At 44.7% G+C, this 27,772-nt stretch overlaps 1 protein-coding gene across 2 annotated transcripts in view; it reads right to left on the reverse strand.

The window, feature by feature from the left end:
* Window positions 1-27,772, reverse strand: part of PRKN (parkin RBR E3 ubiquitin protein ligase) — a 1,209,893-nt gene that overhangs the window by 188,437 nt on the left and 993,684 nt on the right. For both annotated transcript variants that reach the window (XM_069598877.1, XM_069598876.1), the window contains exons 8-9: window positions 27,412-27,473; window positions 3,829-3,978 (exon numbers count right to left, since the gene is read on the reverse strand). In XM_069598877.1, coding sequence (XP_069454978.1) covers window positions 3,829-3,978; window positions 27,412-27,473 — 212 coding nt within the window. The remainder of the gene's footprint in view (window positions 1-3,828; window positions 3,979-27,411; window positions 27,474-27,772) is intronic.

The raw sequence follows: 27,772 nt of genomic DNA on the forward strand, positions 1-27,772 counted from the left end.
GCTCTAAACATGAGTCCATGTGGGTCCACCTCACTATGTACCTGGAAGGCTGAATTTTTAAATTCTGTGAATGACAGGGAATTTGGTTTTCAACCTTTTTTTATGCATGAGATCCTTTTGTAACATCAAGCCCCACATAATAAGAGTTGACAGTTGAGGACAAATTAAGTACAGGTGGATTCGCGGATACCTTACAGTAAACTTCAAAGCTACATCTCAAGAAGCACGCCCGAGACTCTGATGCTCGCACAGCTTGCAGTCAGTTTCTTTCCTTGAGCACTGTGTAGGGTGAGGCACGCCCTGCTCTGGGGGCAGTCCGCTTTGTGGCCACTGTCCATGGTGCTACAGCAAACCCTGAGCAGACTTGTCTGATTCAGCTTCCTCTAACTTCCATTATTGGGCCCTGTTGTGTCTCATAACAGACAAGACAACATACACTAACCACGGTTTCTTTCACACAACAGCTTTCCATTACCACTCTTAAATCCAGAAAAGATTGGCAGCTTACAAGGGTGTACAAATCACAGCAAAACAGCATATACCAGGAAAAAGGGAACAGAAAGAAGTCAAGCCAAGAAATAAGTTTCCAAACTCATTCTATTAGTGGCTTATTTCTCTGCTGTAGCTACCCCACAAATGTGGCTCTAGGTTTTCCAGCAGTCAGCTTTCAGTGGGGACCATTAGCAGGGTCAACTTTTCCCAGGACAAGCATAATGAACCTGGAATGGGCACCATGGTCCCTCACAGAAAAGCCCACTTGGATGTCCGGAGCCACAAGCATTGAGTCATCTGTATAATGACCACAGTATAAACAAATGACACCAAATTACTGTGCAAGAAAAGCAAAAGCAATTCTTTGAAGGGCTAAAATAGTGAGGCCTGGGTACCTAATTCCCTGCTGCATCTAGCTTGATTCAGAGGGGAATATTCTAGAATATCTGGAAGAGAGGATCAAACGAACACCCTATTGTTAATTTTCCTTGAATATTTAGCTAGGTCTTTTAGGTGCACTTTTGATAAACACTGATTAAGCTTTTGATTAAATATTAAATAAATACATACTTTATGCCATGTGCTCTTACACCCATCAGCTCCTTTAACATTCATAATAAGGGCTTTCCAGGTGGCGCTGGTGGTGAAGAACCCGCCTCTCAATGCAGGAGATGTAGGAGACACTGGTTCGATCCCTGGGTTCGGAAGATCCTCTGGAGAAGGGAATGGCAACCCACTCCATTACTCTTGCCTGGAGAATTCCACGGACAGAGGAGCCTTATACAGGGCCGTTGTAATACACTCTCTTTTAAAATGAGGAGACTGAGGCACACAAAGATTAAGACCACTGGTAGTTGATGAAGCCAAAATTTGGACCTAAGTCATACAACCTAATCTCCCTTTTAAGCACTACAGAATCCCTAAGGCATGTAAGTTGGGTTAACATGCTTTTGTGAAAGTTGAAGATTTGAAGAAACAAGAGCAATGATGATGTCAATTTATCTCTTCTGAAAGGCCAAAGCAATGGGAATTGATATCAGCCTGAAAAAGCTTATGGGGATTGGGGCAAAAAAGGTGCAGAGGACAAAGAAAGCATCAAGTTAGATGTTTTAGAAAATCATTTCTCTTTGTTCTTTATTCAGCTTCTTCAGATTATAGACAGTGGTGGTTCAAAATACATCCCTGAATTCCCTGACGCCTTTCCTTTAAGATGGAGCTTCGCTTTCCCTTCCCTTTGTGGGTGGGCTGGAACGTCCACTCAGTGCTAACCTCGGGAACAAAGCAGCAGTGATGGGGCACAGCCTTGGAGAGCAAGCCACCATGGCTTTGTCTTTGCTCTGTCCCTTGGATCATTTGTTCTGGGTAAGTTACTTACCATTCTGGGGACAAGTAGCCTAAGAAAAGGAGCGTGTAATGAGAAACTGTGGCCGACAGCCAGTGAGGAACTGAGGCATTTCTGGCTGAGAATCATGGGTTGAGCCATTTTTGCAGTGGGTCTTCCAGCCCTACCCAGTCAATTCTTGGGTTAACTACAACTGAGCTTGACTCCAACCTCATGAGACCCTGAGCTTGAACCCCACAGCTATGTTACTTAGGGATTCCTGACCCTCAGAAGCTGTGAGATAAAAGATGTTTATTCATGAAAAGGCTAAAATTTGGGGGGGTTTTTTGTTATGTAGCAACAGCTAAGTAATACACAAACCAACAAGCATGCCCCATAACAAAACAGAATAACTAAAAATATAACACATTACCTAGAAGTTCCAAAGAAATATCCTGAAGACAGTCATTCTCCTCTAGGCAAGGTTTGCCCCTAAACTCTCTTAATCCAAAGATATTAAAGCAATTCAATTCATTTCTAAGGTAATTTTCCATAATTTGGAGTTCAAATGTGTGTGCTACTTATAATATCACATTGTGTAAAACAGGGAAGAGAAAGACGTTCAAATCTTAAAATTACATAAACCTTCAAAACTGTTCAAGAAGAACAATGAATGCAGAAGACAGGCCAAAAGAACTCGGCAGCCTTAGACAATGGAACAATAGGAGCGATTATTAGGTAGAAGCATAGATAGAACTGGGCCATTAGTTAATGGCTATTGTAACTCAATCTAAAAGAAAACATTTGCCGGAAACTCTGATCCCAGAATTTGGCAGCTTGCTTGGGCCACATGCAACCGGTGCATATTAGACAGTAAATGATGATGACCAAGGCTGGGAAGCAGGGTTTGATTTCCATAATTTCTAAGGCTAGCAGACATGATGTGAGTTTTCATCCTAATGAAATCGCCATTAGCCCAGAAGTATTTCTTTCTGCTTACGCATCATGGTATCTCATTATTTTTCAGCTTCCACTTGCTCTGCTTTATCACTCAGCCCAGAGCTTGGTAAGCCCCACTGCATGACGGATGGGGAGCTCTACCAAGGACGACAGGTGCCAATTTATGCATAGGTTACTCAGGAGGCTCAGCCCCAAATTAGGCCTGGGTAAGACGCCTCTGCCATCCATCCATACTCCTCCTTCCAACAAAGCTCCTCACGAAGCTGCAATTTTAAAAGGAATGCTTTCCCATCACAATTCAATAGCATTTTATAAGCACATACACTTCTTCCTTTTCTGGCTGGCACGAAATTTAATACCAGGATTATTGTCCATTTGTCATTTCAGCCTATAATTTAGCCAGCCTATTTGCGTTTGAGTTATGCTTCCCTCACCCCTTCACCATCAGCTCACAGCCGTAGACCCGTTCAAGAAGCCGTCTAGGTCCTATTGGTTTGACCTCTTAGAACAAACATTTTCCACGCTTCTTCTTCTGCTTCCCTAAGAGGCCCCATTAAGTTTTGCTCATCTCGATTTAAAATGATTTTTACCACCTGATAACATTTCAAGTTTTCCATATTAATCTTCATTTTTATTTCTTGCAATACTTAGGCCAGCAACGTCACTAAGACAACCACGCTAAGAGGTGGAATTCTCTTTCTCCTTCACTCCTGTCGACTCGATGCTACCTCTGAAGAAATCATTTGTGCTCTGAATTATCTGAGCACCAGAAGAAAAGTTTAAAAGGTTGACCGAGTGATTTCACGTCTTAAACAGTGATAGCTATCAAAGCAGAAAACCTTACCTCCCCTCATTATATACGGGATTCTGTTAATTGAAAAAAAAAAAAAATATATATATATATATATATATACACACATATATTTATTTAGTTTTTACATCAGGTCAAAGCTATCAGAGTCCAAATGGAAAATGAAAATAAAGCACCAACCGAACCAATTTCCCAAAATAAACACACACACACAGTCCACACCGGGGGTGTGGCTGGTACTCACCCCGCAGCCCAGGCCGTGGGCCGGTTCGCAGGTGACCTTCCGCTGGCCCGCTTCTGGAAGCAGCCCCGCCCCGCAGCCCGGGCTGGGGCAGAGCACGCCCCCTAGCTGCAGCACGCACTCTTCCGCCCCGTACTGCTGGTACCGATTGTACTGCAAAAAGAAAATCAGCTTTTCAAACAGACAGTACAGATAGGAAGAGGTACAGGCACTCTCGTTTTACCGAAATGCTAATATTTGGTGGTTTGGGGGCGTTTTCTTGTCGATCCACTTCCATAAAAACTGCAGGGGAGGGGTGGGTGGGGTGGATAAGGTATAGTCCAACCTAGAGAAAGTCTCCCAGTGCCAACTTACAAAAGAGATAGATGAGGCATTTATTCTTTGTGTTTCTAGAAATCTGTCCTCCAGCAAACTGTTTTTTCGAAGCTCGGATTTTTGGAATACAACTTTGCTGCTGTTCAGTCGCTCAGTCGCGTCTGGTTCTGTGATCCCATGGATCGCGGCTCGCCAGGCCTCCCTGTCCCTTACCATCTCCTGGAGTTTGCCTAAATGCATGTCCCTTGACTGAGTCGGCGATGCTATCCAGTTACCTCATTTAATACTGTTACCAACAGCATTTAATAGACTTTTTCATACAAACTTTAGGGACCGCATCCATACTTCAAGTTATAGACACTCATAAGGAATCACTCTCAACCTCATCAGATAGTATGTCATCATGCCTCTATTCAGGGGTCTATCGGTTTTTAAAACCATTTTGAAAAAAGGCGTCAGTGTTCCACTTCTGCTAATTGTTAGCAGCCCACACAATATCAATGAGCATATTCACTTTGAGGAAGAAAGACTCATGTTCAAGAACAAAGTTTTCCTTTCACATTATTCTTATTCTTAGAGTATGATTTCTTTTATCCCTGACTTCATTTCTTTGTGCTGTTGCTTGGCTCAATTCACTTTAACGATTCCTCCAGCCTGCAGAATAAGATTCAAACGGCACACGCCATAGTCCAAAGCCTTCCTTATCACAGCCCTAAGTTACTGTTCTCCTTGCATTATTTCATCATATGCTCCTCTAAACTCAGCTCAATTCAGATCGAGCTGCTCCACTATGAATTAATTCGTGCAGCATTTATTGAGCACCTACTATGTGCCAGACACCCCCGTGGCTGCTGGGATACCGCCCTGAACAAAAGGGCATCTTTACTCTCATCCAAAAGACTAGAACAGTAAATACAGAAAGGTCAAACGGTCTAGCATGTCAGATGGTGATAAGTGGGGAGGAGAATAAAAAACCAGAGACAGATTCGGGGGAAGACGCGAAGGACAGTTTTAGACAGGTGATCAGGGAATCCCTTATAAAGAAGGTTTGTTTAAGCCAACATCTGAAGGAGATTAGAAAAGCAAGCCAGGTGCCACCCGGGGGAAACGAGTTTCCAGGCTGAATACAGAGGATGATAAAGGTGAGGGGCTGCAGTGTGCTCAGTTTGCTGGAGGTCCCGCAGAGAGGCCAGTGTGTCTGAAGTGGAGCGAGTGGGTGTGTGTGGGGGGGCAGATAATAGTAGGTGAGCCAGAGAGTTCATGGGGGTCCAGGAAGTATAGATCCCCAAAGGCCGCCAGAAGAATTCTGGCTTTTATTCTGAGAGATACTGGAGACTGTGGAGCTGTGGATGACACAATTTGACTAATCTCTTAAAGACAGCCATCTGGCCGATATGCTCAGCGTAGACTCTCGGGGACAAGGATGGAGGCAGGAAGCAGAGACGCAGGTCGGAGGTGGTTTCAGCAAGGTCCATGGAGAGATGGTGGTGGCCTGAGCTAGGAAGGCAGCCGTGGGGGTGACGATGGATCAGTGGTTGAGCTCTGCATGTACTTTGAAGGTAGAAATGGCAGATATTTTTAGGTGGATTGGGTATGTGACGTGAGAGGAAAAGGAATCAAGCAGGATGTAATGCTTGTCCCCCAAGGACAGAGGATGGGGGAGTATGGGGGAGACTAACTGAGATGGGGGGACATGGGAGAGAGGTGTGTGTGTGTGTGTGTGTGTGTGTTTAGAGAGTTGAGAAAAGGAATTGTTATTTCTGCTGTGATAATATTGTTTGTTAACTTCTGACACAGCTAAGTCAAAATGTTGAGTGCCTAACTGAACGGATGGCTTTGGAATTTAGGAGAAAAATGTAGGTTGTAGACATCAGTTTTGAAGTCATAGGTGCGCAAAGAGCTGAAAAGGAGAGGATTCGCATCAAGGCAACTATCCATTTTCTCATATTTCTGACCTCATCAGAAAGAGAAAGATGGATTGGTCAAGTCCCCTTGTAAATATGCTAATGCTACTTACATACAATGGCATTAGCTAGAAAATAGTTCTCATCTATAGAACGCATTTAGCGGGAAACACTTGATCTAAGTTTGCTTACAGTGAACAGACTAGAATATGTGAATGCGTAAAGCAAGGCTCTCTGAAAATGTCATAAGCTATGCAGTTATTAAGGGGTAAATGGAGACATCTCATCAAGTGGTGAATGATGGGACAGTTTGTATACCTGAGAGGTTTTATGGGAGAGACCATTCTGTGCGCTTCCTGGAGACCTGATGCATCGACTCTTGCCTAGAGTATGTCCCAGTATGCTGAGAGAGGACCTGGGCTCTGTTAAACACAGTAGCTATGTTAAATGACGTGGGCTTCCTTTATTTCGTCTGTGTTTCATCATTACCAGCATCCTTAAAGTTATTAGTAAAGCGTGACACTGGGCTCCATCTATGATTCTTGTACGTCTGGTTTGACAGTCAGACTCTGTGTCATCTCAGTAGCCCCAAGACCGGAAGAGACTCTCTGCACTTTGTGGATGCTGAGATGGAGCCACTAAAGGAGGCTGAGATGAAGCAGTCTACTAGGCAAGTGGAAAATGAGATGGATGAGCAAGTCCTGGAAACCAGGGGAACAGTGTTTCAAGGAGGGTGTGTGCGTCGCGACAGATTGTGTAAAAAGCTGCAGATAAACCACTTTATCTGGAAGCTGGCTGGACTTAGAAGTGGAGATGCTGTTGTAATCTTGACAGGAGCCGTGACTTATTGGAGGCATGGAGCCAAAAGCCTGGTGGGGGTGGAGTCAAGAGAGAATGGGAGGAGCAGATGCCAGGAGGCGAGCACGGACACTCCTTTCTAGGAGTTTGGCCGAAAGGGCTGCAGAGATGGGGCGGGGGGGGGGGGGGGGGGGCGGGGAGCAGCTGGAGGGGCTGTGGGACTGTAAAGAGTTTTCTGAAAATGGGAGACCTCTGTAATGGCAGGATGCTAGTATGCCAAAGGGAGTGAGTGGGAAGAGGAGGCACTTGGTGGTGCCCCTGAGTAGGTGACGCAATGGGAGCCGAAAGATGAGAAGAGGGGTGATCTTGGAGGGGAGGAAGGCTGCGTGCTGGGCCCCAGGTCTGGACAAGGGAGGCTTGGGGAATTTGAGAAGAGAAGGAAAGGTGTGAATGAGAAAGGAGAAGGAAGGGATAATTAGGATTGTTGCTGGGCACTAACAGCCCATGATGTGCGCGTTGGACCTTAAAGAAAAGCTAAGCACTAAAGAACTGATACTTTCGAATCGTGCTGCTAGAAAAGACTCTTGAGAGTCCCTTGGGCTGCAAGGAGGTCAAACCAGTCAATCCTAAAGGAGATCAACCCTGGATATTCATTGGAAGGACTGATGCTGAAGATGAACCTGATGCAAAGAGCTGACTCTTTGGCAAAGATTGAAGGCCAAAGGAGAAGTGGGCAACAGAGGATGAGATGGTTAGATAGCATCACTGACTGAGTGGACGTGAATCGGAGCCAACTCTGGAAAATAGTGAAGGACATGGGAGCCTGGTCCCATGGGTGCTGCAGTCCATGGAGTCACAAAGAGTCAGACACGACTTAGCGGCTGAACAACAGCAGCCCATCCCGGGTCAGAGCCTGTGAGTCTAGAGCAGGCTGGTCAGTAGAGTGCCTGCTCTCCTGCACTAACACTCAGGGGCAAGGGCAGAGCAGACGCGATGCTGGCTTTAAGCCAGGTGGGGCTTTGGTCAGACTTGTATGACGAAGTCTCCCGCCCCCCTTTGGCTTTGGCACATGACATCCCCTCATATCACTGTGAATGATTCCAGTAAGTATTCATTGAATCCTCTGCTCAGCTCTGTACCACTGGACTGTGAAAATTTCTGTCTTGGCCTATGCAAAATGGGTACAAAATTTCAGTTTTACAGAATGGCTACACCCCGGGGAGCTAATGTACAACCTGGGGAGTACAGCTAATAATTTTATTTTGTAGACTTGAATTTGCTAAAATGGTAGCTATTTCCAAACTATAGAGTTTTTACTTAACACTTTCAATTTTACATCTATATCTTCCTTTCCACCCCCTCCCCTCACTGGCTATCAAGAACACAGAGAATGATAGAGATGTGATACATATTTACGATGGAATATTACTCAGCCACAAAGAAGAATGAAATAATACCGTGTGCAGCAACGTGGATGGACCTAGGAATTGTCATATGAGTGAAGTAAGTCAGAGAGGGAGAAATATCGTATGACATCCCTTATATGTGGAATCTAACAAGAAATCATGCAAATGGACTTACAGAACAGAGAGACTCACAGACTTAGCGAATGAGCTCACGGTTGCTAGGCAGAAGGGACAGTTAGGGAGTTTGGGATGGATATGTACACGCTGCTATATTTAAAACGGATAACGAACAAGGACCTACTGTGTTGCACAGGGAACTCTTCTCAATATTACGTGACCGCCTGGATGGGAGGGGAGTTTGGGGAGAATGGATATATTTATATGTATGACTGAGTGCCTTTGCTGTTCACCTGAAACCATCACAAAATTGTTAATTGGCTATACCTCAACACAAAATAAAAAGTTAAAAAAAAAAGACAGAGAATGGTAGGATTATCATATTCACAACAGCAGATTAGCTTCAGCTTACATTGTACACACCGTGATTTCAGAACAGTAATAATATTATCACCATGAATATGATTACTAAAAACCTCAAATATACTTTCATGTGCTCTACCCATTCTCCTGCTGAATTTTTCTAACAATAATAGTGTGTCTACACTGTTGAAACATAGGACCATTTCATACTATGCTTTCTTTCTAACTGCCATGTTATATTAACTCTACACACACACACACACTCTTAATGTTCACTACCAGGCCTCATGTTAATGTCTGATCAGCAATTCTGGTGGTTTTAAGTTTGTTCTCTAATTCCTCGGGAATATGTCACTGGAAAAATATTCACTGAATTCTTGGTCAGTGACAAATGATTCGGGGCCTTTATTCCTGAGCATGAGTTTGGCTGGATGAGTCCTGGGTTCACCTTTTTTCCTCCTCAAGTATCTTAAATGTCTTATTTTGTGTTCTGATGTAAAGTGTTATGGGCAAGCCTGATGATGATCTAATTTTTTTTTCCCTTTATGAATAAATTGATCTTTTTTGCCCAGATGCCCAAAGGATTTCTTTTTCTTTAGAATCTAGTAATTTTATTAGAATATGTCTTGGTGAGGCTTCTCCAGTGGCTCAGCAGTAAATAAATCGCCTGCAGTGCAGGAGTCACAGAAGAAGTGGGTTCAGTCCCTGGGTTGGGAAGATCCCCTGGAGGAAGTCTTGGCATCCCAGTTCAGTATTCTTGCCTGGAGAATTCCACGGACAGAGGAGCCTGGCAGGCTGCACGCCATGGGGTCGCACGGAGTCAGACTCGACTGACGGGACTTAGCACAGCACAGCACATGTCTTGGTGCTGGTCGTTTTCTGATCAATTTTCACACACATTCTATGTCAGGAAAGTTGTATTGAATTCAATTTTTTAGTATTTGCTCCATTCTCTTGCTTTGATGTTTTTCTCATGGGCTTTCTAGCATACATATATTAGATTTTCTTTATCCAACTTCTAAGTTGGTCAACTTCTCTAAACTGATTTAGAAGTTGGTAAATAAAGTACTCAGTTGTGTCTCATTCTCTGCAACCCTATGGCCTTGCCAGGCTCCTCTGGCCATGGGACTGCCCAGGCAAGAACACTGGAGTGGGTTGCCATTTCCTCCTCCTGAGGATCTTCCCCACCTAGGGACTGAACCCCCATCTCTGGTATACCCTACATCGGCAGGCAGATTCTTTACCACTGAGCTACCTGGGAAGCCCAAATAAAGTTCATCTTACTTTATTTTCATTTTAAAGAATTTTCTTTCTTTTCACTTTCTATTTCTCTTAAGAAAATATATCCTGTTATTTATCTGCACTTGTGTAATTTCTTAATACAAACACACTGCAGAAAATTCTTAGAGATAGAAATACCAGACCACCTGACCTGCCTTCTGAGAAATCTGTATGCAGGTCAGGAAGCAACAGTTAGAACTGGACATGGAACAATAGACTTTTTCTAAAAAGGGAAAGGAGTACATCAAGGCTGTATATTGTCACCCTGCTTATTTAACTTATATGCAGAGTACATCATGAGAAACGCTGGGCTGGAAGAAGCACAAGCTGGAATCAAGATTGCTGGGAGAAATATCAATAACCTCAGATATGCAGATGACACCACCTTTATGGCAGAAAGCAAAGAACAACTAAAGAGCCTCTTGATGAAAGTGAAAGAGAGTGAAAAAGTTGGCTTAAAAGTCAACATTCAGAAACTAAGATCATGGCATCTGGTCCCATCACTTCATGGCAAATAGATGGGAAACAGTGGAAACAGTGGCTATTTTTCTGGGCTCCAAAATCACTGCAGATGGTGACTGCAGCCATGAAATTAAAAGACACTGGCTCCTTGGAAGAAAAGTTATGACCAACCTAGACAGCATATTAAAAAGCAGAGACATTACTTTGCCAACAAAGGTCCAACTAGTCAAAGCTATGGTTTTTCCAGTAGTCATGAATGGATGTGAGAGTTGGACTGTGAAGAAAGCTGAGCGCCAAAGAATTGATGCTTTTGAACTGTGGTGTTGGAGAAGACTCCTGAAAGTCCCTTGGTCTGCAAGGACATCCAACCAGTCCATCCTAAAGGAAATCAGTCCTGAATATTCATTGAAAGGACTGATGCTGAAGCTGAAACTCCAATACTTTGGCCACCTGATGCGAAGAACTGACTGATTGGGAAAGACCATGATGCTGGGAAAGATTGAAGGTGGGAGGAGAAGGGGACGACAGAGGATGAGATGGCTGGATGGCATCACCGACTCGATGGACATGAGTTTGAGTGAACTCTGAGAGTTGGTGATGGAAAGGGAGGCCTGGCAAGCTTCAGTTCATGGGGTCCCAAAGAGTCGGACACCACTGAGCAAGTGAAGTGAACTGAACCAGTGAACCAGTGAAGTTGCTCAGTCGTGTCTGACTCTTCGCGACCCCATGGACTGTAGCCTACCAGGCTCCTCCATCCATGGAATTTTCCAGGCAAGAGTACTGGAGTGGGTTGCCATTTCCTTCTCTGAATTTCTTAGTAACTTAATTCCCTTTAGAGTAGTTACTTTGGTTTTCACCTGACGGGTGGACAGGACCGGTTGCTAAGCACTCGTGTCTCTCAGGACACCGTTCTGTTCTCCTCTCTGCCTCCTCAGAAACTCTGTGGGATTTGACCTTTTTCTCTTCTATTGGGATTTTAATTGCTTCTTTCTGTTGCCCTCCTTTAATGAAATTAGTTCTGAAGTTTTAGGAGGAAGAAGGATTCCGAGTAGCTCTTAATGGCTCTAGAGTTTCTTCTTCAGTTCTGGGGGCAGTGTTCAAACTCGGTTCCTGCCATCTCCCAACTCTGTTCCTCTCCTTCCAAGTGGACTTTCTCTTTTCCCTTACTTTTCTGAGTGAATCTCTCCCCAGCGTGGGGCTGGGTCCTCACGGAGGCCTTTGGCTGTTGCGGTTTGTGAGTCATGGGAGCTGTGTGCTCCAGCCCCTAAGACCTTCCTGTAGGCCCTCCTCACTCCCTCCGTCTCCCTCACGGAGTTGTATTCCTAATTCATCACATAGTCTTGACCATAGCTGTTGCACAGTTAATAGTTGTAGAATAAATGAATGAAATTTAACTTCATTCTTAAAGAACTCTAATAAAATAATCAATGACGATGGGAATTGATAACAGAGTGGGGTAGGATGGTTTTACCTATGTGAATTATTTTCCTATTTTACATAAATGGTTAAGTAATTAGCTATTTTCTGACTTGATGACAGATCACCAGTCTATGTAATTTAGTCGAGCAATTTTACTGCTACGATCACACTTTTTCTAGGAAGAAGTTAACCTAGGGACAAAGTGCAATACCACTGTAACAGTTCTTGCTGACTACATCTGTCACAGTCTCAAATTCTGACAGAATGCATAAATTATGCTCTTCTTTCCATTTATTGACTAAGGGATTTATAAGGATGACTTCATTTCATTCAAACTATTTATGATACACTCTAGGAGCACTTGGGCAAACACTTCCTTTTTTAAAGGAAGACAAATATTTTAGCTTGTATATCTGGTAATTTCTGGTTGAAAAGTACACACAGGGTTTGAAATTACTATGTTTACATTGAATTTACCTATATTTACTGAATGCATTGTTTTTTCAACATTGTGAAATTTATAAGAAAAACATTTGACCTGGACCAAGAATGTTCTAGTATTCAAGAAAGTTTAATGTCTGAAGGAAACAATCTGACTCTGCGGCCCCATAGTATGTAGCCCGTCCAGGCTCCTTTGTCCACGGAATTTTCTAGGCAAGAACACTGGAGTCAGTTGCCATTTCCTCCTCCAGGCTCTTCTGGACCCAGGGACTGAACCCCGTCTCCTGCCTCGGCAGGCAGATTCTTTACCACTGCGCCACCTCTGGGAAGCCCTGTGTATGTCATTAGCAGAGGTCACTGTGCAGTTCTTTTCAAAGCTCGACCCACATTTACACAGGTTCCTTTCAACCACTTACTGGCACAAAGTTGAGAGTGCACGGAAAGAAACCTACTGTATACTTACTGGAGAGCGGTGACAAATTAGCACTAAACCGAGCAGAATATTTGTACTCATCTGAGTGTAAAACACGTAGAATAGTGGTGAAGTGGTAAATGGGCTGCACAGGGTGGAGAGGACAATTACTGACCCTTTGATGTGACTTGTGTTTTTTCCTAGGGCTTTTTTACTTGTCAGTGTTGAATAGCATTTATAAATAGAACTAACTTGGATGAATGTGATTAATTTGTAACATGAACTAGTTCTGCAGGGAGGAGTCCATTCTCCGGTGAGCTCAAAAGTAGCAAATTCTCTAAAAATCACTTCTGCATTGTCTGCCTTTGGAATCACAGTGAGGGTCTTTGTGTGTGCTTGTGTACATGTATATATTAACACTTATTTGTCAACTTATGCTGTTTAAGCTATTAAATAAGTTTGAACATTTCTAGATATACTTTCATAAAGTGGATAATCTACAGACAAATACCTAACATAATTTCAACCTGACAGAATAACGTTTGCACACATTAAGAAAATTTTAATATTAACAAAGTATACTATTCCCTGTGAAAGTGAAAATGTTAGCTGTTCAGTGGTGTCCGACTCTTTGCGACCCCATGGACTATATATAGCCCACCAGGCTCCTCTGTCCATGGATTTCTCCACACAAGAATACTGGATCGGGTTGCCATTTCCTGCTCTAGGGGATCTTCCCGACCCAGGGATTGAGCCTGCATCTCCGGCATCACAGGCAGATTCTTTACTGTCTGAGCCACCAGCTGCTCATCATACTATTCTATACCTAAGGAGAAAATTAAAAAAAAAAAAGTTCTTCCTACATTGCATCAGACTATAGTCAAAATACATCCTGCTAGACAACCTATCTAGGTGATATCGCAACTCATCGGTATGGTTTATATTTCATATATTTGGGGAGTAAATTATTCAGTCTTTATGTGTATGCTCAAGGGTTCTCTTAAGAACAGGAAATACTCATTTTAAAGTATTAAAGTATAAAATGCATAGACGTTTCAGTAAACTCATATTTTAAGAACCTAAATAATGAGTCAGGGGAGAGGACAATCAAACCGAGGTGGCGCTTTGGTGGTCTGTTGCAGGAAGAGTTGGGTTCGGTAGGAGAATGTTCTATAATGAAGCCAGGGCCCCGGTTTCAAGTCCCGCATGGGCCAGTTAGCTTCCCGGCTCTTGCCGGCCACTGGCTCCATGCAGGTGGTCACCTGAGGGTCAGGTCATGGGGGGTTTAAACCCTCCCCTCCACTGGACAGCCCCTCAAAGGCCCGTCCTCTGGAGGAGGGCACAGACTGCTCCTTATGAGGAGTAATTCCCATGCTTGCTTCAGAAAAGACAGTGAGAGGGAAGCTAAATCTTGTGAGAGAAATTAAAAGCACAGGGATACTAGGTAAAACTAAAATCTGGGGAAACTGGCGAATGTTCTGTTAAAATGAGTCAGAGCTTGTCAGCCGTCCAGGAGCTGCCGCAGTCTTTCAGATCTTCTGAGCAGGAGAGGTGGCTGTTTTTGTTTGGCCATGGAATTTCCCAGAGTGGCCTTTTGGGGGCACTCAGGTACAGCTACAAAAGCAACCTCTATAGGGGCTGTCCAGCTTTTCCCCTGCTGAATTCTGGCCTCTGTGATGTCCTGGCCACAAGAACCTGGAAAATCCCCCCATGGCCCTGTCTCCTAGCCCCCCTGGAGGCTAGAAATCCCCACTAGAGACACCATTCTCTGAATTACCACCCTGAGCCGAGGACTGTGGACTTCCCAGGTGGCTCAGTGTTGAAAAGTCCTCCTGCCAAGGTAGGAGACACTGGAAACACAGGTTTGATCCCTGGGTTGGGAAGATCCCCTAGGGGAGGAAATGGCAACCCACTCCAGGGTCCTTGCCTGGAAAATCCCATGGACAGAGGAGTCTGGTTGAGCTACAGTCCATGGGGTTGCAAACAGTTGGACATGACTGAGCAACTAACACAGGTGTAAATTTTTCTGTTAGAATGCCTCTCTTTGCACACCCAAATGCCAAGGACTGTACCAACACTTTGCCTACTCGGTTCATGCTCTGTCTATCCTGGGAAGTGACAGGTGAGACCACTGGGTCATAAAGACATTCAATCCCTCGCTGAAGTTCACCCAGCAGGAAACCCACACCCCTCATCAGAACTCGAGGCTCTGGCTCTTGAAGGCCACCCTTTCCTGATACCAAGCTGCCTCCATTTTCCTTCCTTTTTTCTCTTTTATTAAAAAAAATTCAGCTCACTATTCCTTCATCATTTAGAGACTCACAAAAAAGCAGGGTATATGCTTCCTCTTTGGATAAAAAAAAATCTAAAATAACTTTATAGAGGAACATGAATTTATGATTAATCCATTTCCCCATGCTATGTAGAGAACCCCCTATTTTCTATATGTATTAGAATTTTAAAAAAATGCTTCTTAAATTCTCAGTAATCTTAATCTTATTTTTCTTCATTTGCAGGTAGTTAGCCCTGGGGAGTTGGTGACAACTTCTCTGGGGGTGCCTGTCACATTGCTATTTATATTCTCAGTTTTATTGCTAATAATGTTCTTTTCATCCCTGGACATCTGTCATCGACTGATGTAGTAAATTGGCTAGAGAAAGGGCTAGACCTTGTTCATTGCCTAGAAAAAAAAAAACATCATTAGGATGGCTGAAACTAAATGTAAGGAGAAAACAGATCAAACAACACCTGAAATATAATTAGAGAAACAGACTGCATCCTGGATTGCAATTTACAAGTTTTTTTTTTTAATATATATTTTTTTCTTTTTCAGATGTTTCAGATGACATGATGCCAAAAAGTAACTCAACTTCTAGTAGTCATGGGATTTTCTGGAAAGGAGGTCAAAACTATTGGCTTGTTTGTCCCTTGTCCAAGCTGTGGGCCATGTCGTGCCCCACAGGAAGGGTGAGGCTTTGAAAACAGATACCTGCAAACCATTTTCATTGCAGAAGTTTCTACTGAGGGTGTGACTTCACAGACTTCTGGAAGCTTCTGTTCTGCAAATAGATCTGCTAAGCACACCTTCTGATGGTGCGCTCATCAGAGGGCAAGGCTGTCCGTGGGCACAAATTATTTTACCCTTTACTACAGCCCCTGGGAAATGCTTTTGAGCAGGCTGTTAGTCTCCAAACATGAGGGCCTCATGCTCAGGGAAATGGAACTTCCCCAAGAGGGTGTGGCACTCACCACTGCACCCTTTGAGTGCACCCAAGACCCGCCTGTGTCTTCCTGGGCTTTGCTTTTCTCTAAAACAGGATTTTCACATCTCTCCCCTCTCTAGTCTGGAGGCAACTATGCTGGTTTCAAGGTGAATCTGAGGCCAGGAGGAGGGGAAGAGTGACATTTCATTGTCTGGCAGTTTTGTGTAAGCCTTTGGTTTGAACAAGAGACTTTATTGACCTCTCTCCCCTTCCCTCTCTCTTTCCTCTCCTTAACCCTTCCTATCCTTCCCTGTTTTTCTAGTCCCCCGGTCCTGGATGCAGGAATCTGGTCGAAGGGCCCTCAACCTGAGATGAGGATTGGAGACTGATCATCTCCTCTTGGCAGAGAACTCGAATTCTGGTTCTGGTCTGGTCTGATTTCTGGTAGGGCCGAGTTCCAGTCCTTCCTTCTCTGGAGGCCCAGGGAAAAGTCCCATAACGCCTGGGTATCTGTAGGTGGCAGGAGACATCTGTAAGGCTACCCCTTTCACACCCCCTCTCCCGCCTCCTCCCCCTTCTTCTTTCAACCTGGCTTCCTTTCCTCCCTTGAAATCTTTGACTCTTGTATTTAAGGGCTTCCCCTGATGGTGCAGAGGTTAAAGCGTCTGCCTGCAATGTGGGAGACCTGGGTTCGATCCCTGGGTCGGGAAGATCCCCTGGAGAAGGAAATGGTAACCCACTGCAGTATTCTTGCCTGGAGAATCCCATGGACAGAGGAGCTTGGGCTACAGTCCATGGGGTCGCAAAGAGTCGGACACGACTGAGCGACTTCACTTTCACTTTGGTTTGAGGCAATGCAGTGGGTTAGTTTCCACTGCACGTTTAATGAACAGATTAGAACTTCCATGACCCACATAATTTAAACCATGATTTTCTGGATTGTGTTAGATGGCATCACACTTATCTTTCCTTGGTGTCAACAAGTCTATGATACCAAGCAAGTTTTTTTGGAGTGAAGGCTAAGTGAGCTGCTTTAGTGCCCAAGAGACGCACTTGAGATAACAAAAGCCAGGTGGCCTGGTTGTGCACCCCCTTCCCTCCAAAGGTCCTCATTATGCCTTCCATCATGCCTCACATCATACCTGACTTCTGAGACTTGGGCATCGCCCACTGTTCTCGTTGCCATAAAGGTCTCGGCAGCCTCCACTATGAGCCTCCCCTCCCTCCTACAACCTCTCTCTGTGCCCCTGGGATTCCTGCTCCACAGTGAACAAGCTCTCCCAGATAACGAGCCTTTTCAAACATTTCTCTCACCTTCCCGATTTAACGGAAACTGGCCCATCTCCTCGCAAGCCTCTAAAATGAAGGCTGCTTTTTGTTTCAGGTGTACACAGCTGAAAGCCAGAGGTGGAGCTGGTTGTCTCCTGTCTCTTTAGCGAGGTTCCTAAACTGTCGGACTCTCCTCTCTTGCAAAACCGCACCCCGCTGCTCCTTTGAAAGTTATGCCGTCTGACTACACATCCTCACCTTCTCCCCACCGCCACTGCCTGTGGTGGTCATAGGTGGAGAAGTCCCTCATTCTTGGGAGACTTTAGCTCCTAGCTCATGATTTTCACCTCTGCCTTTATTCTTGTCCTCTTTCTGGGGATCGAACCATCCATCCATCCATCAACCTGTTCTTTCAGTTCCTTTATACCTTCTCATTTCTGGGAACCTTTCAAAAAAATTCTTCTGCCGTTCCAGTCCCTTTCTGGGCCTTATCATCCTGAGAACTTGCACCACCTCTGAAACCTAAATTCCAATTGTGTCTCTTTCCAACCATCATCTCCTATCTTTCCTTTCCTGATGTTCTTACTCGAGTATGGACACGGCTTAAATTCTTCAGCGTCACTGAGACTTCTCATGAGCTGCCCTGACAGTTTCTCCTGGGCCACTGTTTGTTGTCTCTTAAATCACTCATCACAAATGTCAAATGAGCATTTTTAACTTCCTCGTGACTGTGTTATGATTCTCTAGTAACATGGCTTCTCTTGCTTCTTCCCAAACTGCTCACATCCCCCACCCCACTTGCCCATTTCCTCCCTGGACAATCTACTTCATATTTCACTAAGAAGACAGAAGCTGTGAATGAGGTATTCATTTACTGGGCAGATATTTACTAAGCATCTTCCATGTGTCAAACACTCTATGTGGGGAAGATACAGAAGCGAGAAGTGTGTCTGTTTTCATGGAGCCATCAAACACCAACTTCTCCCCGCCCCCCTCTCCCACCACAATAGCAAACACTCCTTTCCCTTCCCACCCCACTCACCTGTGGCTTTCTGTCTTCTTACAACAAAGAAAGTGGCTTCTTCCCTGTTAAGGGTCAATTCCTCTCTCTGTGCCATGTATCCAAACACTTATCATCTTCTAAAGTACTTCCTTTCTTCAGCTAGCTCATCTAGCTCTTGAATTACCAAGTAATCCATCTCTGCTGGGGCATTTCAATGAGCATAAAACAAGCTCTAGCCTCTTCAGTCATTAAAGAACCCTCCTGCTATTTCTGCAGTTTTTCTTTCCTTTTCGTAACAGAAATTCTACAAGAAGTTGATTCCCTTCGGTGGGCTCTTAATCCCATAAATATATGGCTCTTGTCTCCAACTCTCCACCAAAACTGGCCATTACACTGACTCGTGATCTCCGTGTCGCCCTGTGCAAAGGACTTCCCCTCATTCAGCTTCTTGTTGGCATTAACATAAATCTCCCTCTGGGCAACACTTCCTTTCTGGGCTCCGTCAACGTGGCACAGCTCTGTGCTTTCTTCTGCTTTACTTGAGGCTCCTGTGTGGTCTCCTTTGTTGGCTGCTACTCTTCTACCAAGTTTCCAAACACTGGTGCTCCTTAGGGTTCAACCATGGTCCCTCCCCTCTCACCTCCTTTTAGCAACGGTCATGGACGTAAAATGCCACCTACATGCTAACAACTCCAAATTTACCAGTGTCTGACCCCTGACCTCCTCCTCTGAGCTCCAGTGCATACATCCAAATCTCGACTTATCTCCTTCTCAATGCTTCAGGCGCATCAAACATATTAACATATTCTGAATTGAACGCCGATTCCATGTTTTCATCCTTACCTACTGCCATCAAACGCACCTCAGTGAATATTACCGTAGGATCCCTTCATCCCCCTGACTCACAGCTACTCAAGCACCGTGGCCTGTAATTCTACCTCTCAGTATTCACTTCTGTTTCTTCTGCCAATCCTCATCTGGACCAGGTCCATATGGCCACAAGACTGACTTTCTTAGACTGTGATATGGATATGTCCATCCCCTGGACGTCCATATCCATCCCCCACTGGACATGTCCTTCCCTGGTGGCTCAGACGGTAAAGCGTCTGCCTACAACGCGGGAGACCCGTGTTCGATCTATAGGCTACAGTCCATGGGGTCGCAAAGAGTTGGACACAACTGAGCGACTTCACTTTCACTTTCTATCCCCTGCTTAAACTTTCAAGGATTCCCCGTTGAGTTTAGAATAAAATCCAAACTCTTAACCACGGCTCACACGGTTCGGATGGCTTTATCTTTCATCACTGTCCCTCTTGCTCACTTTTTTCCAGTCACATTGACTTTATTTAGTGGCTTGAAGAAAGCAGGCTCTCCAGCTCCTCTGGGGCCTTTGCTGTGTGTTTCCTTTGCTTGGAAGGCTCTTCTCCCTAGCCCAGTGACCCTAGCTCGATCCATGGGTGTCCTCTCAACTTTCACATTTCAGCGGTCCTGACTCCGTTTCTAAAGTAGGTTACATCTTAGCTTTTAGCATGACTTGTGCCTGTGACGTCCTTGTTTATCATTTTATACGACACCAGCACAGCAAATGTGGAAAACTCAGCAGTGGCCTCAGGACTGGAGAAGGTCAGTTTTCATTCCAGTCCCACAGAAAGGAAATGCTAAAGAATGCTCAAACTACCGCACAATTGCACTCATCTCACATGCTAGTAAAGTAATGCTCAAAATTCTCCAAGCCAGGCTTCAGCAGTACGTGAACCGTGAACTTCCTGATGTTCAAGTTGGTTTTAGAAAAGGCAGAGGAACCAGAGATCAAATTGCCAATATCCACTGGGTCATGGAAAAAGCAAGAGAGTTCCAGAAAACCATCTATTTCTGATCTTACATTTAGATCTTTAATCCATTTTGAGTTTATTTTTGTGTGTGGTGGTACATATACACAATGGAGTATTACTCAGCCGTTAAAAAGAATTCATTTGAATCAGTTCTGATGAGATGGATGAAACTGGAGCCAATTATACAGAGTGAAGTAAGCCAGAAAGAAAAACACCAATACAGTATGCTAACACATATATATGGAATTTAGAAAGATGGCAATGACGACCCTGTATGCAAGACAGGAAAAAAGACACAGATGTGTATAACGGACTTTTGGACTCAGAGGGAGAGGGAGAGGGTGGGATGATTTGGGAGAATGGCATTCTAACATGTATACTATCATGTAAGAATTGAATCGCCAGTCTATGTCTGACGCAGGGTGCAGCATGCTTGGGGCTGGTGCATGGGGATGACCCAGAGAGATGTTGTGGGGAGGGAGGTGGGAGGGGGGTTCATGTTTGGGAACGCATGTAAGAATTAAAGATTTTAAAATTTAAAAAATAAAAAACTAAAAAAAAAATTAAAAAAAAAAAAACCATCTATTTCTGCTTTATTGACTACGCCAAAGCCTTTGACTGTGTGGATCACAATAAACTGGAAAATTCTGAAAGAGATGGGAATACCAGACCACCTGACCTGCCTCTTGAGAAATCTGTATGTAGGTCAGGAAGCCACAGTTAGAACTGGACATGGAACAACAGACTGGTTCCAAATAGGAAAAGGAGTACGTCAAGGCTGTATATTGTCACCCTGCTTATTTAACTTATATGCAGAGTACATCATGAGAAACGCTGGGCTGGAAGAAGCTGGAATCAAGATTGCCGGGAGAAATATCAATAACCTCAGATATGCAGATGACACCACCCTTATGGCAGAAAGTGAAGAGGAACTAAAAAGCCTCTTGATGAAAGTAAAAGAGGAGAGTGAAAAGGATGGCTTAAAGCTCAACATTCAGAAAACGAAGATCATGGCATCCGGTCCCATCAATTCATGGGAAATAGATGGGGAAATAGTGGAAACAGTGTCAGACTTTGTTTTTTTGGGGCTCCAAAATCACTGCAGATGGTGACTGCAGCCATGAAATTAAAAGACGCTTACTCCTTGGAAGAAAAGCTATGACCAACCTAGATAGCATATTCAAAAGCAGAGACATTACTTTGCTGACTAAGGTCCGTCTAGTCAAGGCTATGGTTTTTCCTGTGGTCATGTATGGATGTGAGAGTTGGACTGTGAAGAAGGCTGAGTGCTGAAGAATTGATGCTTTTGAACTGTGGTGTTGGAGAAGACTCTTGAGAGTCCCTTGGACTGCAAGGAGATCCAACCAGTCCATTCTGAAGGAGATCAACCCTGGGATTTCTTTGGAAAGAATGATGCTAAAGCTGAAACTCTAGTACTTTGGCCACCTCATGTGAAGAGTTGACTCATTGGAAAAGACTTTGATGCTGGGAGGGATTGGGGGCAGGAGAAGAAGGGGACGACAGAGGATGAGATGGCTGGATGGCATCACGGACTCGATGGAAGCGAGTCTGCGTGAACTCCGGGAGTTGGTGATAGACAGGGAGGCCTGGTGTGCTGGGATTCATGTGGTCGCAAAGGGTCGGACACGACTGAGCGACTGAACTGAACTCAACTGAGCACAATAATCCATGGGGTTGCAAAAGAGTCGGACACATCTGAGCAACTGCATAACATCAGCACAATAATAGTAAAAAAAAATATTAAAAATATTTGTTGAATAGGTGAAGGTTATTTCCTTAAGATTCTGGCGATTAAACTCAAAGAGGAGGTAGCTGGTAAGAATGGAAGTATGTTTGAAAGGTAGTGCTTCTGAAGACTCTCCAAACCCGCTGAACTTATAGATATCACATCTGTTTCCTTCGGGCTTCCCCAGTGGCTGAGATGGTGAAGAATCTGCCTGCAATGCAGGAGACTCGAGTTCAATCCCTGGGTTGGGAAGATCCCCTGGAGAAGGAAATGGCCACCCAGTCCAGTATTCTTGCCTGGAGGAATCCCATGGACAGAGGAGCCTGGTGGGCTACCGTCCATGGGGTCGAAAAGAGTCAGACATGACTGAATGACTAACACTTTCACATTTTCACAATCTGTTTTCTTAGGGTCCATCTAGAACTTTGGAGTCACTCTACTTATGTACAGTGTAATATCTTTGCTAAGTAGCTTGGAGTTGGTGGGTGAAGGTCGGGGGCTGAAAGGGGCTTTATCAATGTAAATTGTAAACAAAAATCAGAGACAGGACCAAGAAGCAAAAGTACATGCATTGTGTTAAATTCCAAGGGGTTTTGACTGCACTTTTATTTTAAGAAGGTAATGATTTACAGTGTTTAATGATTTATTTTTAATTCAGATCTCAAAAATCAAGTGCTTATTGAATGAAATTGAAAAGGAACCACATACAAAGCAATCAGATAGCTGGTGAGCATCTCTACCTTCCAGTAATGAATTCAGTAATTAACTAGTATCTGTACAGGTTTTATCAACTCAGTTTTATCAACTTTTAAGTGAACATTACATTGATTATTTTTTAATTTTTTTCTTTTCCATTATGCTTTCTTTTTAATAGGATATTGACTGTAGTTCCTTGTTACTTTGATTTTAGTGTCTACTTTGATGCTGCTAGTTCAGTCTATTGATGGACTGTAAATATTACTTAAGTCAGAAATATTTTAGTGTGGCACTTAATATCTGCAATTTACTTTGCCATCTTATTTCTTTACAAAAATTGTAAGAGATGACTGAACATTACTTTTCCTTTTTCTACAAACTGAAAAGCCAAGTGAGAGAATAAATGATCTGTCCAAGGGAAGTTGTAACACGCCAATGTAAAAATTTCATTTCGTCCTGTAATACGTAAGTTGCGTCAAGCATCCAGAGAGAGGCTGACGGTTTCAGGAGCTCCTGGGTGAGGCTGCCCAGCCCCACAGGCAGGGGTGGTGATGTTACTAGAACTCTCCACTGCTCAGCAGACCTCATGCCACTGTCTGCCCTGAGGCCACTAGGTCTTGGCCATGTGCCATCAGGATAGAAATATCCCCGGCTGCAGTGACCTGCTTATATCACTCACCGAAGAGATTCCTGGCTCCCTGGTCGGTTCTCCCGTCTGACCCCTGGCCCCACACGTGGCTCCGTCCATCCCCTTTCCCTCTCGTGTCCCCCAGCTGCCCCAACTCCCGCCCCGGAGCTGGGAGAACTCAGAGTGAGTCAGCAGGACCTGCCCTGTAACCCCAAAGTACCTACTCTCTCAATGATCTTCTCGCGTCCTTCCCCCACTGACCTTGGCTTTTGCCCCAGGATACGACTTGCCCTTCCTTCCACTTTGCTTCCCCTTCCACCCTTCAAGTTTTTGCCACCACTCCCTTTTGCACCACCTCATGGATTTTCAACATCCCCAAACACAACAGCTTTCCTTTCTCCGTCTGAAACCCCCCAGTTGTGATTTTCAAACCATCAGGCTCTGCCGTTTCTCACAGTCAGATACCCCCAGCTCCCTCCATCTCTCTTTCCCTCCCTGACCCATTTCTAGAAGCCCCAGTTCTTGACTCACCAGCACTCCCTCCAAGACTGTCCTGATGATAATTCTGGAGGGCCCCAGGGTCCACATGGGCCATCCTTTCCAAGTCCGTGCCCTCAACTTCTCCAGCCATCTTGTCCGCTCCCTTAACTCGGCCACCCTTGGGCCCTCTGCCTCTCACCTTGACCTTGTTACTGCCGATCTCCACACCACCTCCACAAAACCCCAAATCCAAAGAGTCCTTGAACCCACTGGGACCCGTAGCCAGCAGACCTTATCGCTTTTCCCCACTGCTTTTTTTTTTTCCCCCTTCTCTCCTCACCAAGCTGAAATCCCAGGCTCAGCTACTACACTCACACCCGAATGGCTGCCCTGCTCTCCATTTTCTCTCTCCTGCTTTTGTTTCACTGGGGTGGCTGGTTAGACCCGACCCTCTGCCTTTTCTGCATCTGTGCCCACACCAGTCAGCGTGACAGGAAATCCCCCAGTTTGATGGATCTCATTCCAAATTCAGCCATTTTCTACCCTTATTCACTCCTACCCTCCTAAATGACACTTTCACCATCCTTTCCACTCTCTATAAAACTCTTCGCTCACTGAACTCTCAAGTGATGCCTGTTTCCTGTGAAACACCCAGCAAAATCCTTCCTGTGTCTCCGGCGGCCCCACTGCCACCAGGTCCAGCCGTCCCCACTTAGGTCTCTGGCCAAACCTACACTCTGCGAGCTGTCAAATCCAGGGCGTTGCTCCTGACAAGCTCCTCTTCCCTCATTATCCCCCTGCTGCCCTGCAGTCACTCCCATCAGCACATAAACATGGTATTTTTTTGCCTATAAAAAAGGAAAAAAAATTGATGCCACATTCCCTATTTCCAGTTACCTCATTTCTTGGTGTTCATTTATAGCTAAATTCCTTAAAAAAAAAAAAAAAAGGACCTATATTCTCTCTTTCCCATTCTTCTCCCTTTTCCACTGAACCCAATCCAGGCAGACTTTCACCCTCACCAGTCCACTGGTCAAGGTCACAATGACCTCCAAATTCCAGGGCTCACTTCCCATCCTTGGCCTGCCGGTAAGTGCATGGCATGGATAATTATTTTTCTTCCTAGACACACTGTGTTCCTTTAGCTCCCAGTTTATGCCCTCCTGGATTTCTTCTCACTTTATTCTGACCACACCTTGTATTTCATATGTTAAAACACTTTTTACATAAAATAAGGCTTAGATATGGTTGCTTCAGAACCCCTGTGTTCCCTTTACTCTCTACCAGGGATCTCTTCCCAGGCCTCACCATGAAGCTTTCCTTCACATCTTTCAGGTCCTCACGTGCATAGCACCTGCCTCAGCGAGACTTTTCTTGACCACCTTGTGTAAAATCTCAGCTCCCCCCAGCATGCATTGTCCTTCTTTTTGGTTTTATTTTTCCTCCAAGGCAATGAAAACTGTCTAACATATTATATGAAAGTGTTAGTTGCTCAGTCTTATCTGATTCTTTGCAACCTCATGGACTGTAGCTCACCAGGCTCCTCTGTCCATGGGATTCTCCAGGTAAGAGTACTGGAGTGGGTAGGCATTTCCTTCTCCAGGGGATCTTTCTGACCCAGGGATTGAACCTGGGTCTCCTGCATCGCAGGCAGGTTCTTCACCATCTGAGCCACCAGGGAAGCCCAACCAAAAGGTGATGCTCCTGGGTGGGTTTGAACCACCAACCTTTCGGTGAGTAGCTGAATGTGCTAACTGTGCCACAGAGACATGGCGGCTCTGTTAACATATTATATACTGATTACATTTGTGTGTATATAACATGACAGCTTTCCCCAACTAGAAGGTAAGCCTGAGAGGACCCTCTTTTTCACTTCTCTAGCTCTGTAAGAATCATATACAGCATATGAGTGTGTGCTTTTTAAGTATCCGTCGAATGAAAGGAAAAAAGGAAGGAAGCACTTGTGGCTTTTTAGGAGATAAAGGTCAGTACTGCTGTGATGCAGTATGTGGCCATTAGCACAACTGATCAGAGAAATAGTGACTTTGATTATGGCTTGATTAAATGCCTGGGAAAATGCAAAATGGCTTGAATGTCATGTAGATCTGAGGAGATGATTATAGTTGGCTTCTTTCCCTACTAGTCACCCAATGACTCTAAAACAAATATGGAAACAATCTGCAAATATTGGTACAAGTCAGAAGAGAAGGTTCTATTATCTGAGCAGAAATCTCAGGGTAACAATCAGTGATTTTTGCTTTAAGAAATCGCACTCACAGCTTTCACAGGAGAATAGCTGTGAGGGAACGGTGTTTTCATAAGTAGGCATGTTTGGGGTCTGTTATCAGCTCTTGGAACGGCAATATCTTTGATTCTGTTTCTATTTGAATAAACATCCCTGTTTGTTATTCTGGAAATTTACAGTCTGCAGACATGAAGGAGGCATATTGTAACCTGCTTATTCAAGGAGCTGGAAGTGATTCCGGCTTTTCTTCCTCCCCGAGTTAATCCCCTTTTTGAAATCTCATGTTGGAGATGGAAAGTTCCACTTTCTGACATACACACACCAAACGAAAACTCACAAACCAAAAACCTGTTGAAAAAAACTGAGCTGCTATACCTCTGACTACATGTTCTCTGATCAGAGTGGGCAAAGACTGCCTTTGGGAGTAAAAATCAATAAGAGAGTATAAAATAGGTCAACCACCATGCTGTAAACTACACGACATTTGTTGTTGTTTAGTTGCTGAGTCGTGTCCAACTCTCTGCGACCCCGTGGACTGTAGCCCACCAGGCATCTCTGCCCGTGGGATGCTCCAGGCAAGAATACTGGAGAGGGTAGCCATTTCCTTCTCCAGGGGATCTTCCCAACCCAGGGATCAGACCCATGTCTCCTGATCGGCAGGAGGATTCTTCACCACTGAGCCACCTGGAAAGCCCATAAATTATATGGCTTAAGTCTTTATTTTTTTAAAATTTGATTTTAGCTTTTGGCCGCACTGTGCGGCATGTGAGATCTTAGTTCTCTGGTCAGGGATTGAACCTGTGTCCCTGCATTGGAAGTGTGGAGTCTTAACGACTGGACTGCCAGGGAAGCTCAGGCATAAGTATTTCAAGGATAACTTGACATCAGATTTGACATAAAAATACGGAGCCTGTAATTCCATATGAGGATTAAGAGATTTATTGCTAAGTGGTCAAAAATGTGTGTGTGTGTGTGTGTGCGCATGTGTGTGTACGTATACATAGGTAATATGTAGCACTCTGAATTATGAGCACATCTATTTAGAATCTGACATATCTCACTGAGCACAACACAGCATTTAAATAATCAGCTTTAAATGGGCCAGCCATTTATATCAGTCACATGTTCGCATCCATTGAGAATGCCGCGGCAGAGAAGTACAGACAGCACACAAAACAGAAAATTCTGGTGAAAAGAGCTTGCACGTCCCCGCAGAGACATCAAACCCGGCCTGTCTGTGCCGATCGACCCCTTAGGCACAATTCCTCTCGGCACTTATTTGTTTGCTTATCGGCCACTACGCCGTACCTGCTCACTGCCGCGTCCTGAGATGAAATGCTCTGGCAGGTAGCAGATGTACCAATTAATAACCTGTCGGGTCTGATGGATAAGAGAGGGAAAGCAGGTTCCCACACACAGTGCCTGCGTGGTTCCCTTCCCCATTTCAGGCGTGGGGAGAGGGAGCGGTCAGGAGACACCCCCCACCTCCCAGGAGAGAGTCTGCGTGGTCTCATTACTGTCTGTCTTCCATAACGCTCGGGGCAGCCTGTGAGAGGCTGACTTACCTGCTCTTCTCCAAGAATCCTGAAGTGATGGAGCTCTTTAATCAAGGAGTTGGGACAGCCAGCTGTTGGGAAGAAGAATTAATCACTGATGAGTTATTCCCACTCGGTGCGGTAATGTGTTCTCACTGCAGTCACGACTACGGGTGACCAGAGTCGCTGTTGGGAAGGACACAGATGCTCACTTACCTGTAAAACATGGTCTAATCAATGACCAGACAACAACCCCCCCCGCCGCCATCCAGGGTACTCCGGCTGCTGCCAGCTCCCCACTGTGACTCTGCAGGAAGGAGCTGCACGTGACCCTGACCAGCTTTTTCTCCCCTTCCGATTGTGATCTGGACGTCGTGGGGCCCAAGGACAC

Source organism: Ovis canadensis, chromosome 8 (genome assembly GCF_042477335.2).
Source record: "Ovis canadensis isolate MfBH-ARS-UI-01 breed Bighorn chromosome 8, ARS-UI_OviCan_v2, whole genome shotgun sequence".
NCBI classification, from domain to species: Eukaryota; Metazoa; Chordata; class Mammalia; order Artiodactyla; family Bovidae; genus Ovis; species Ovis canadensis.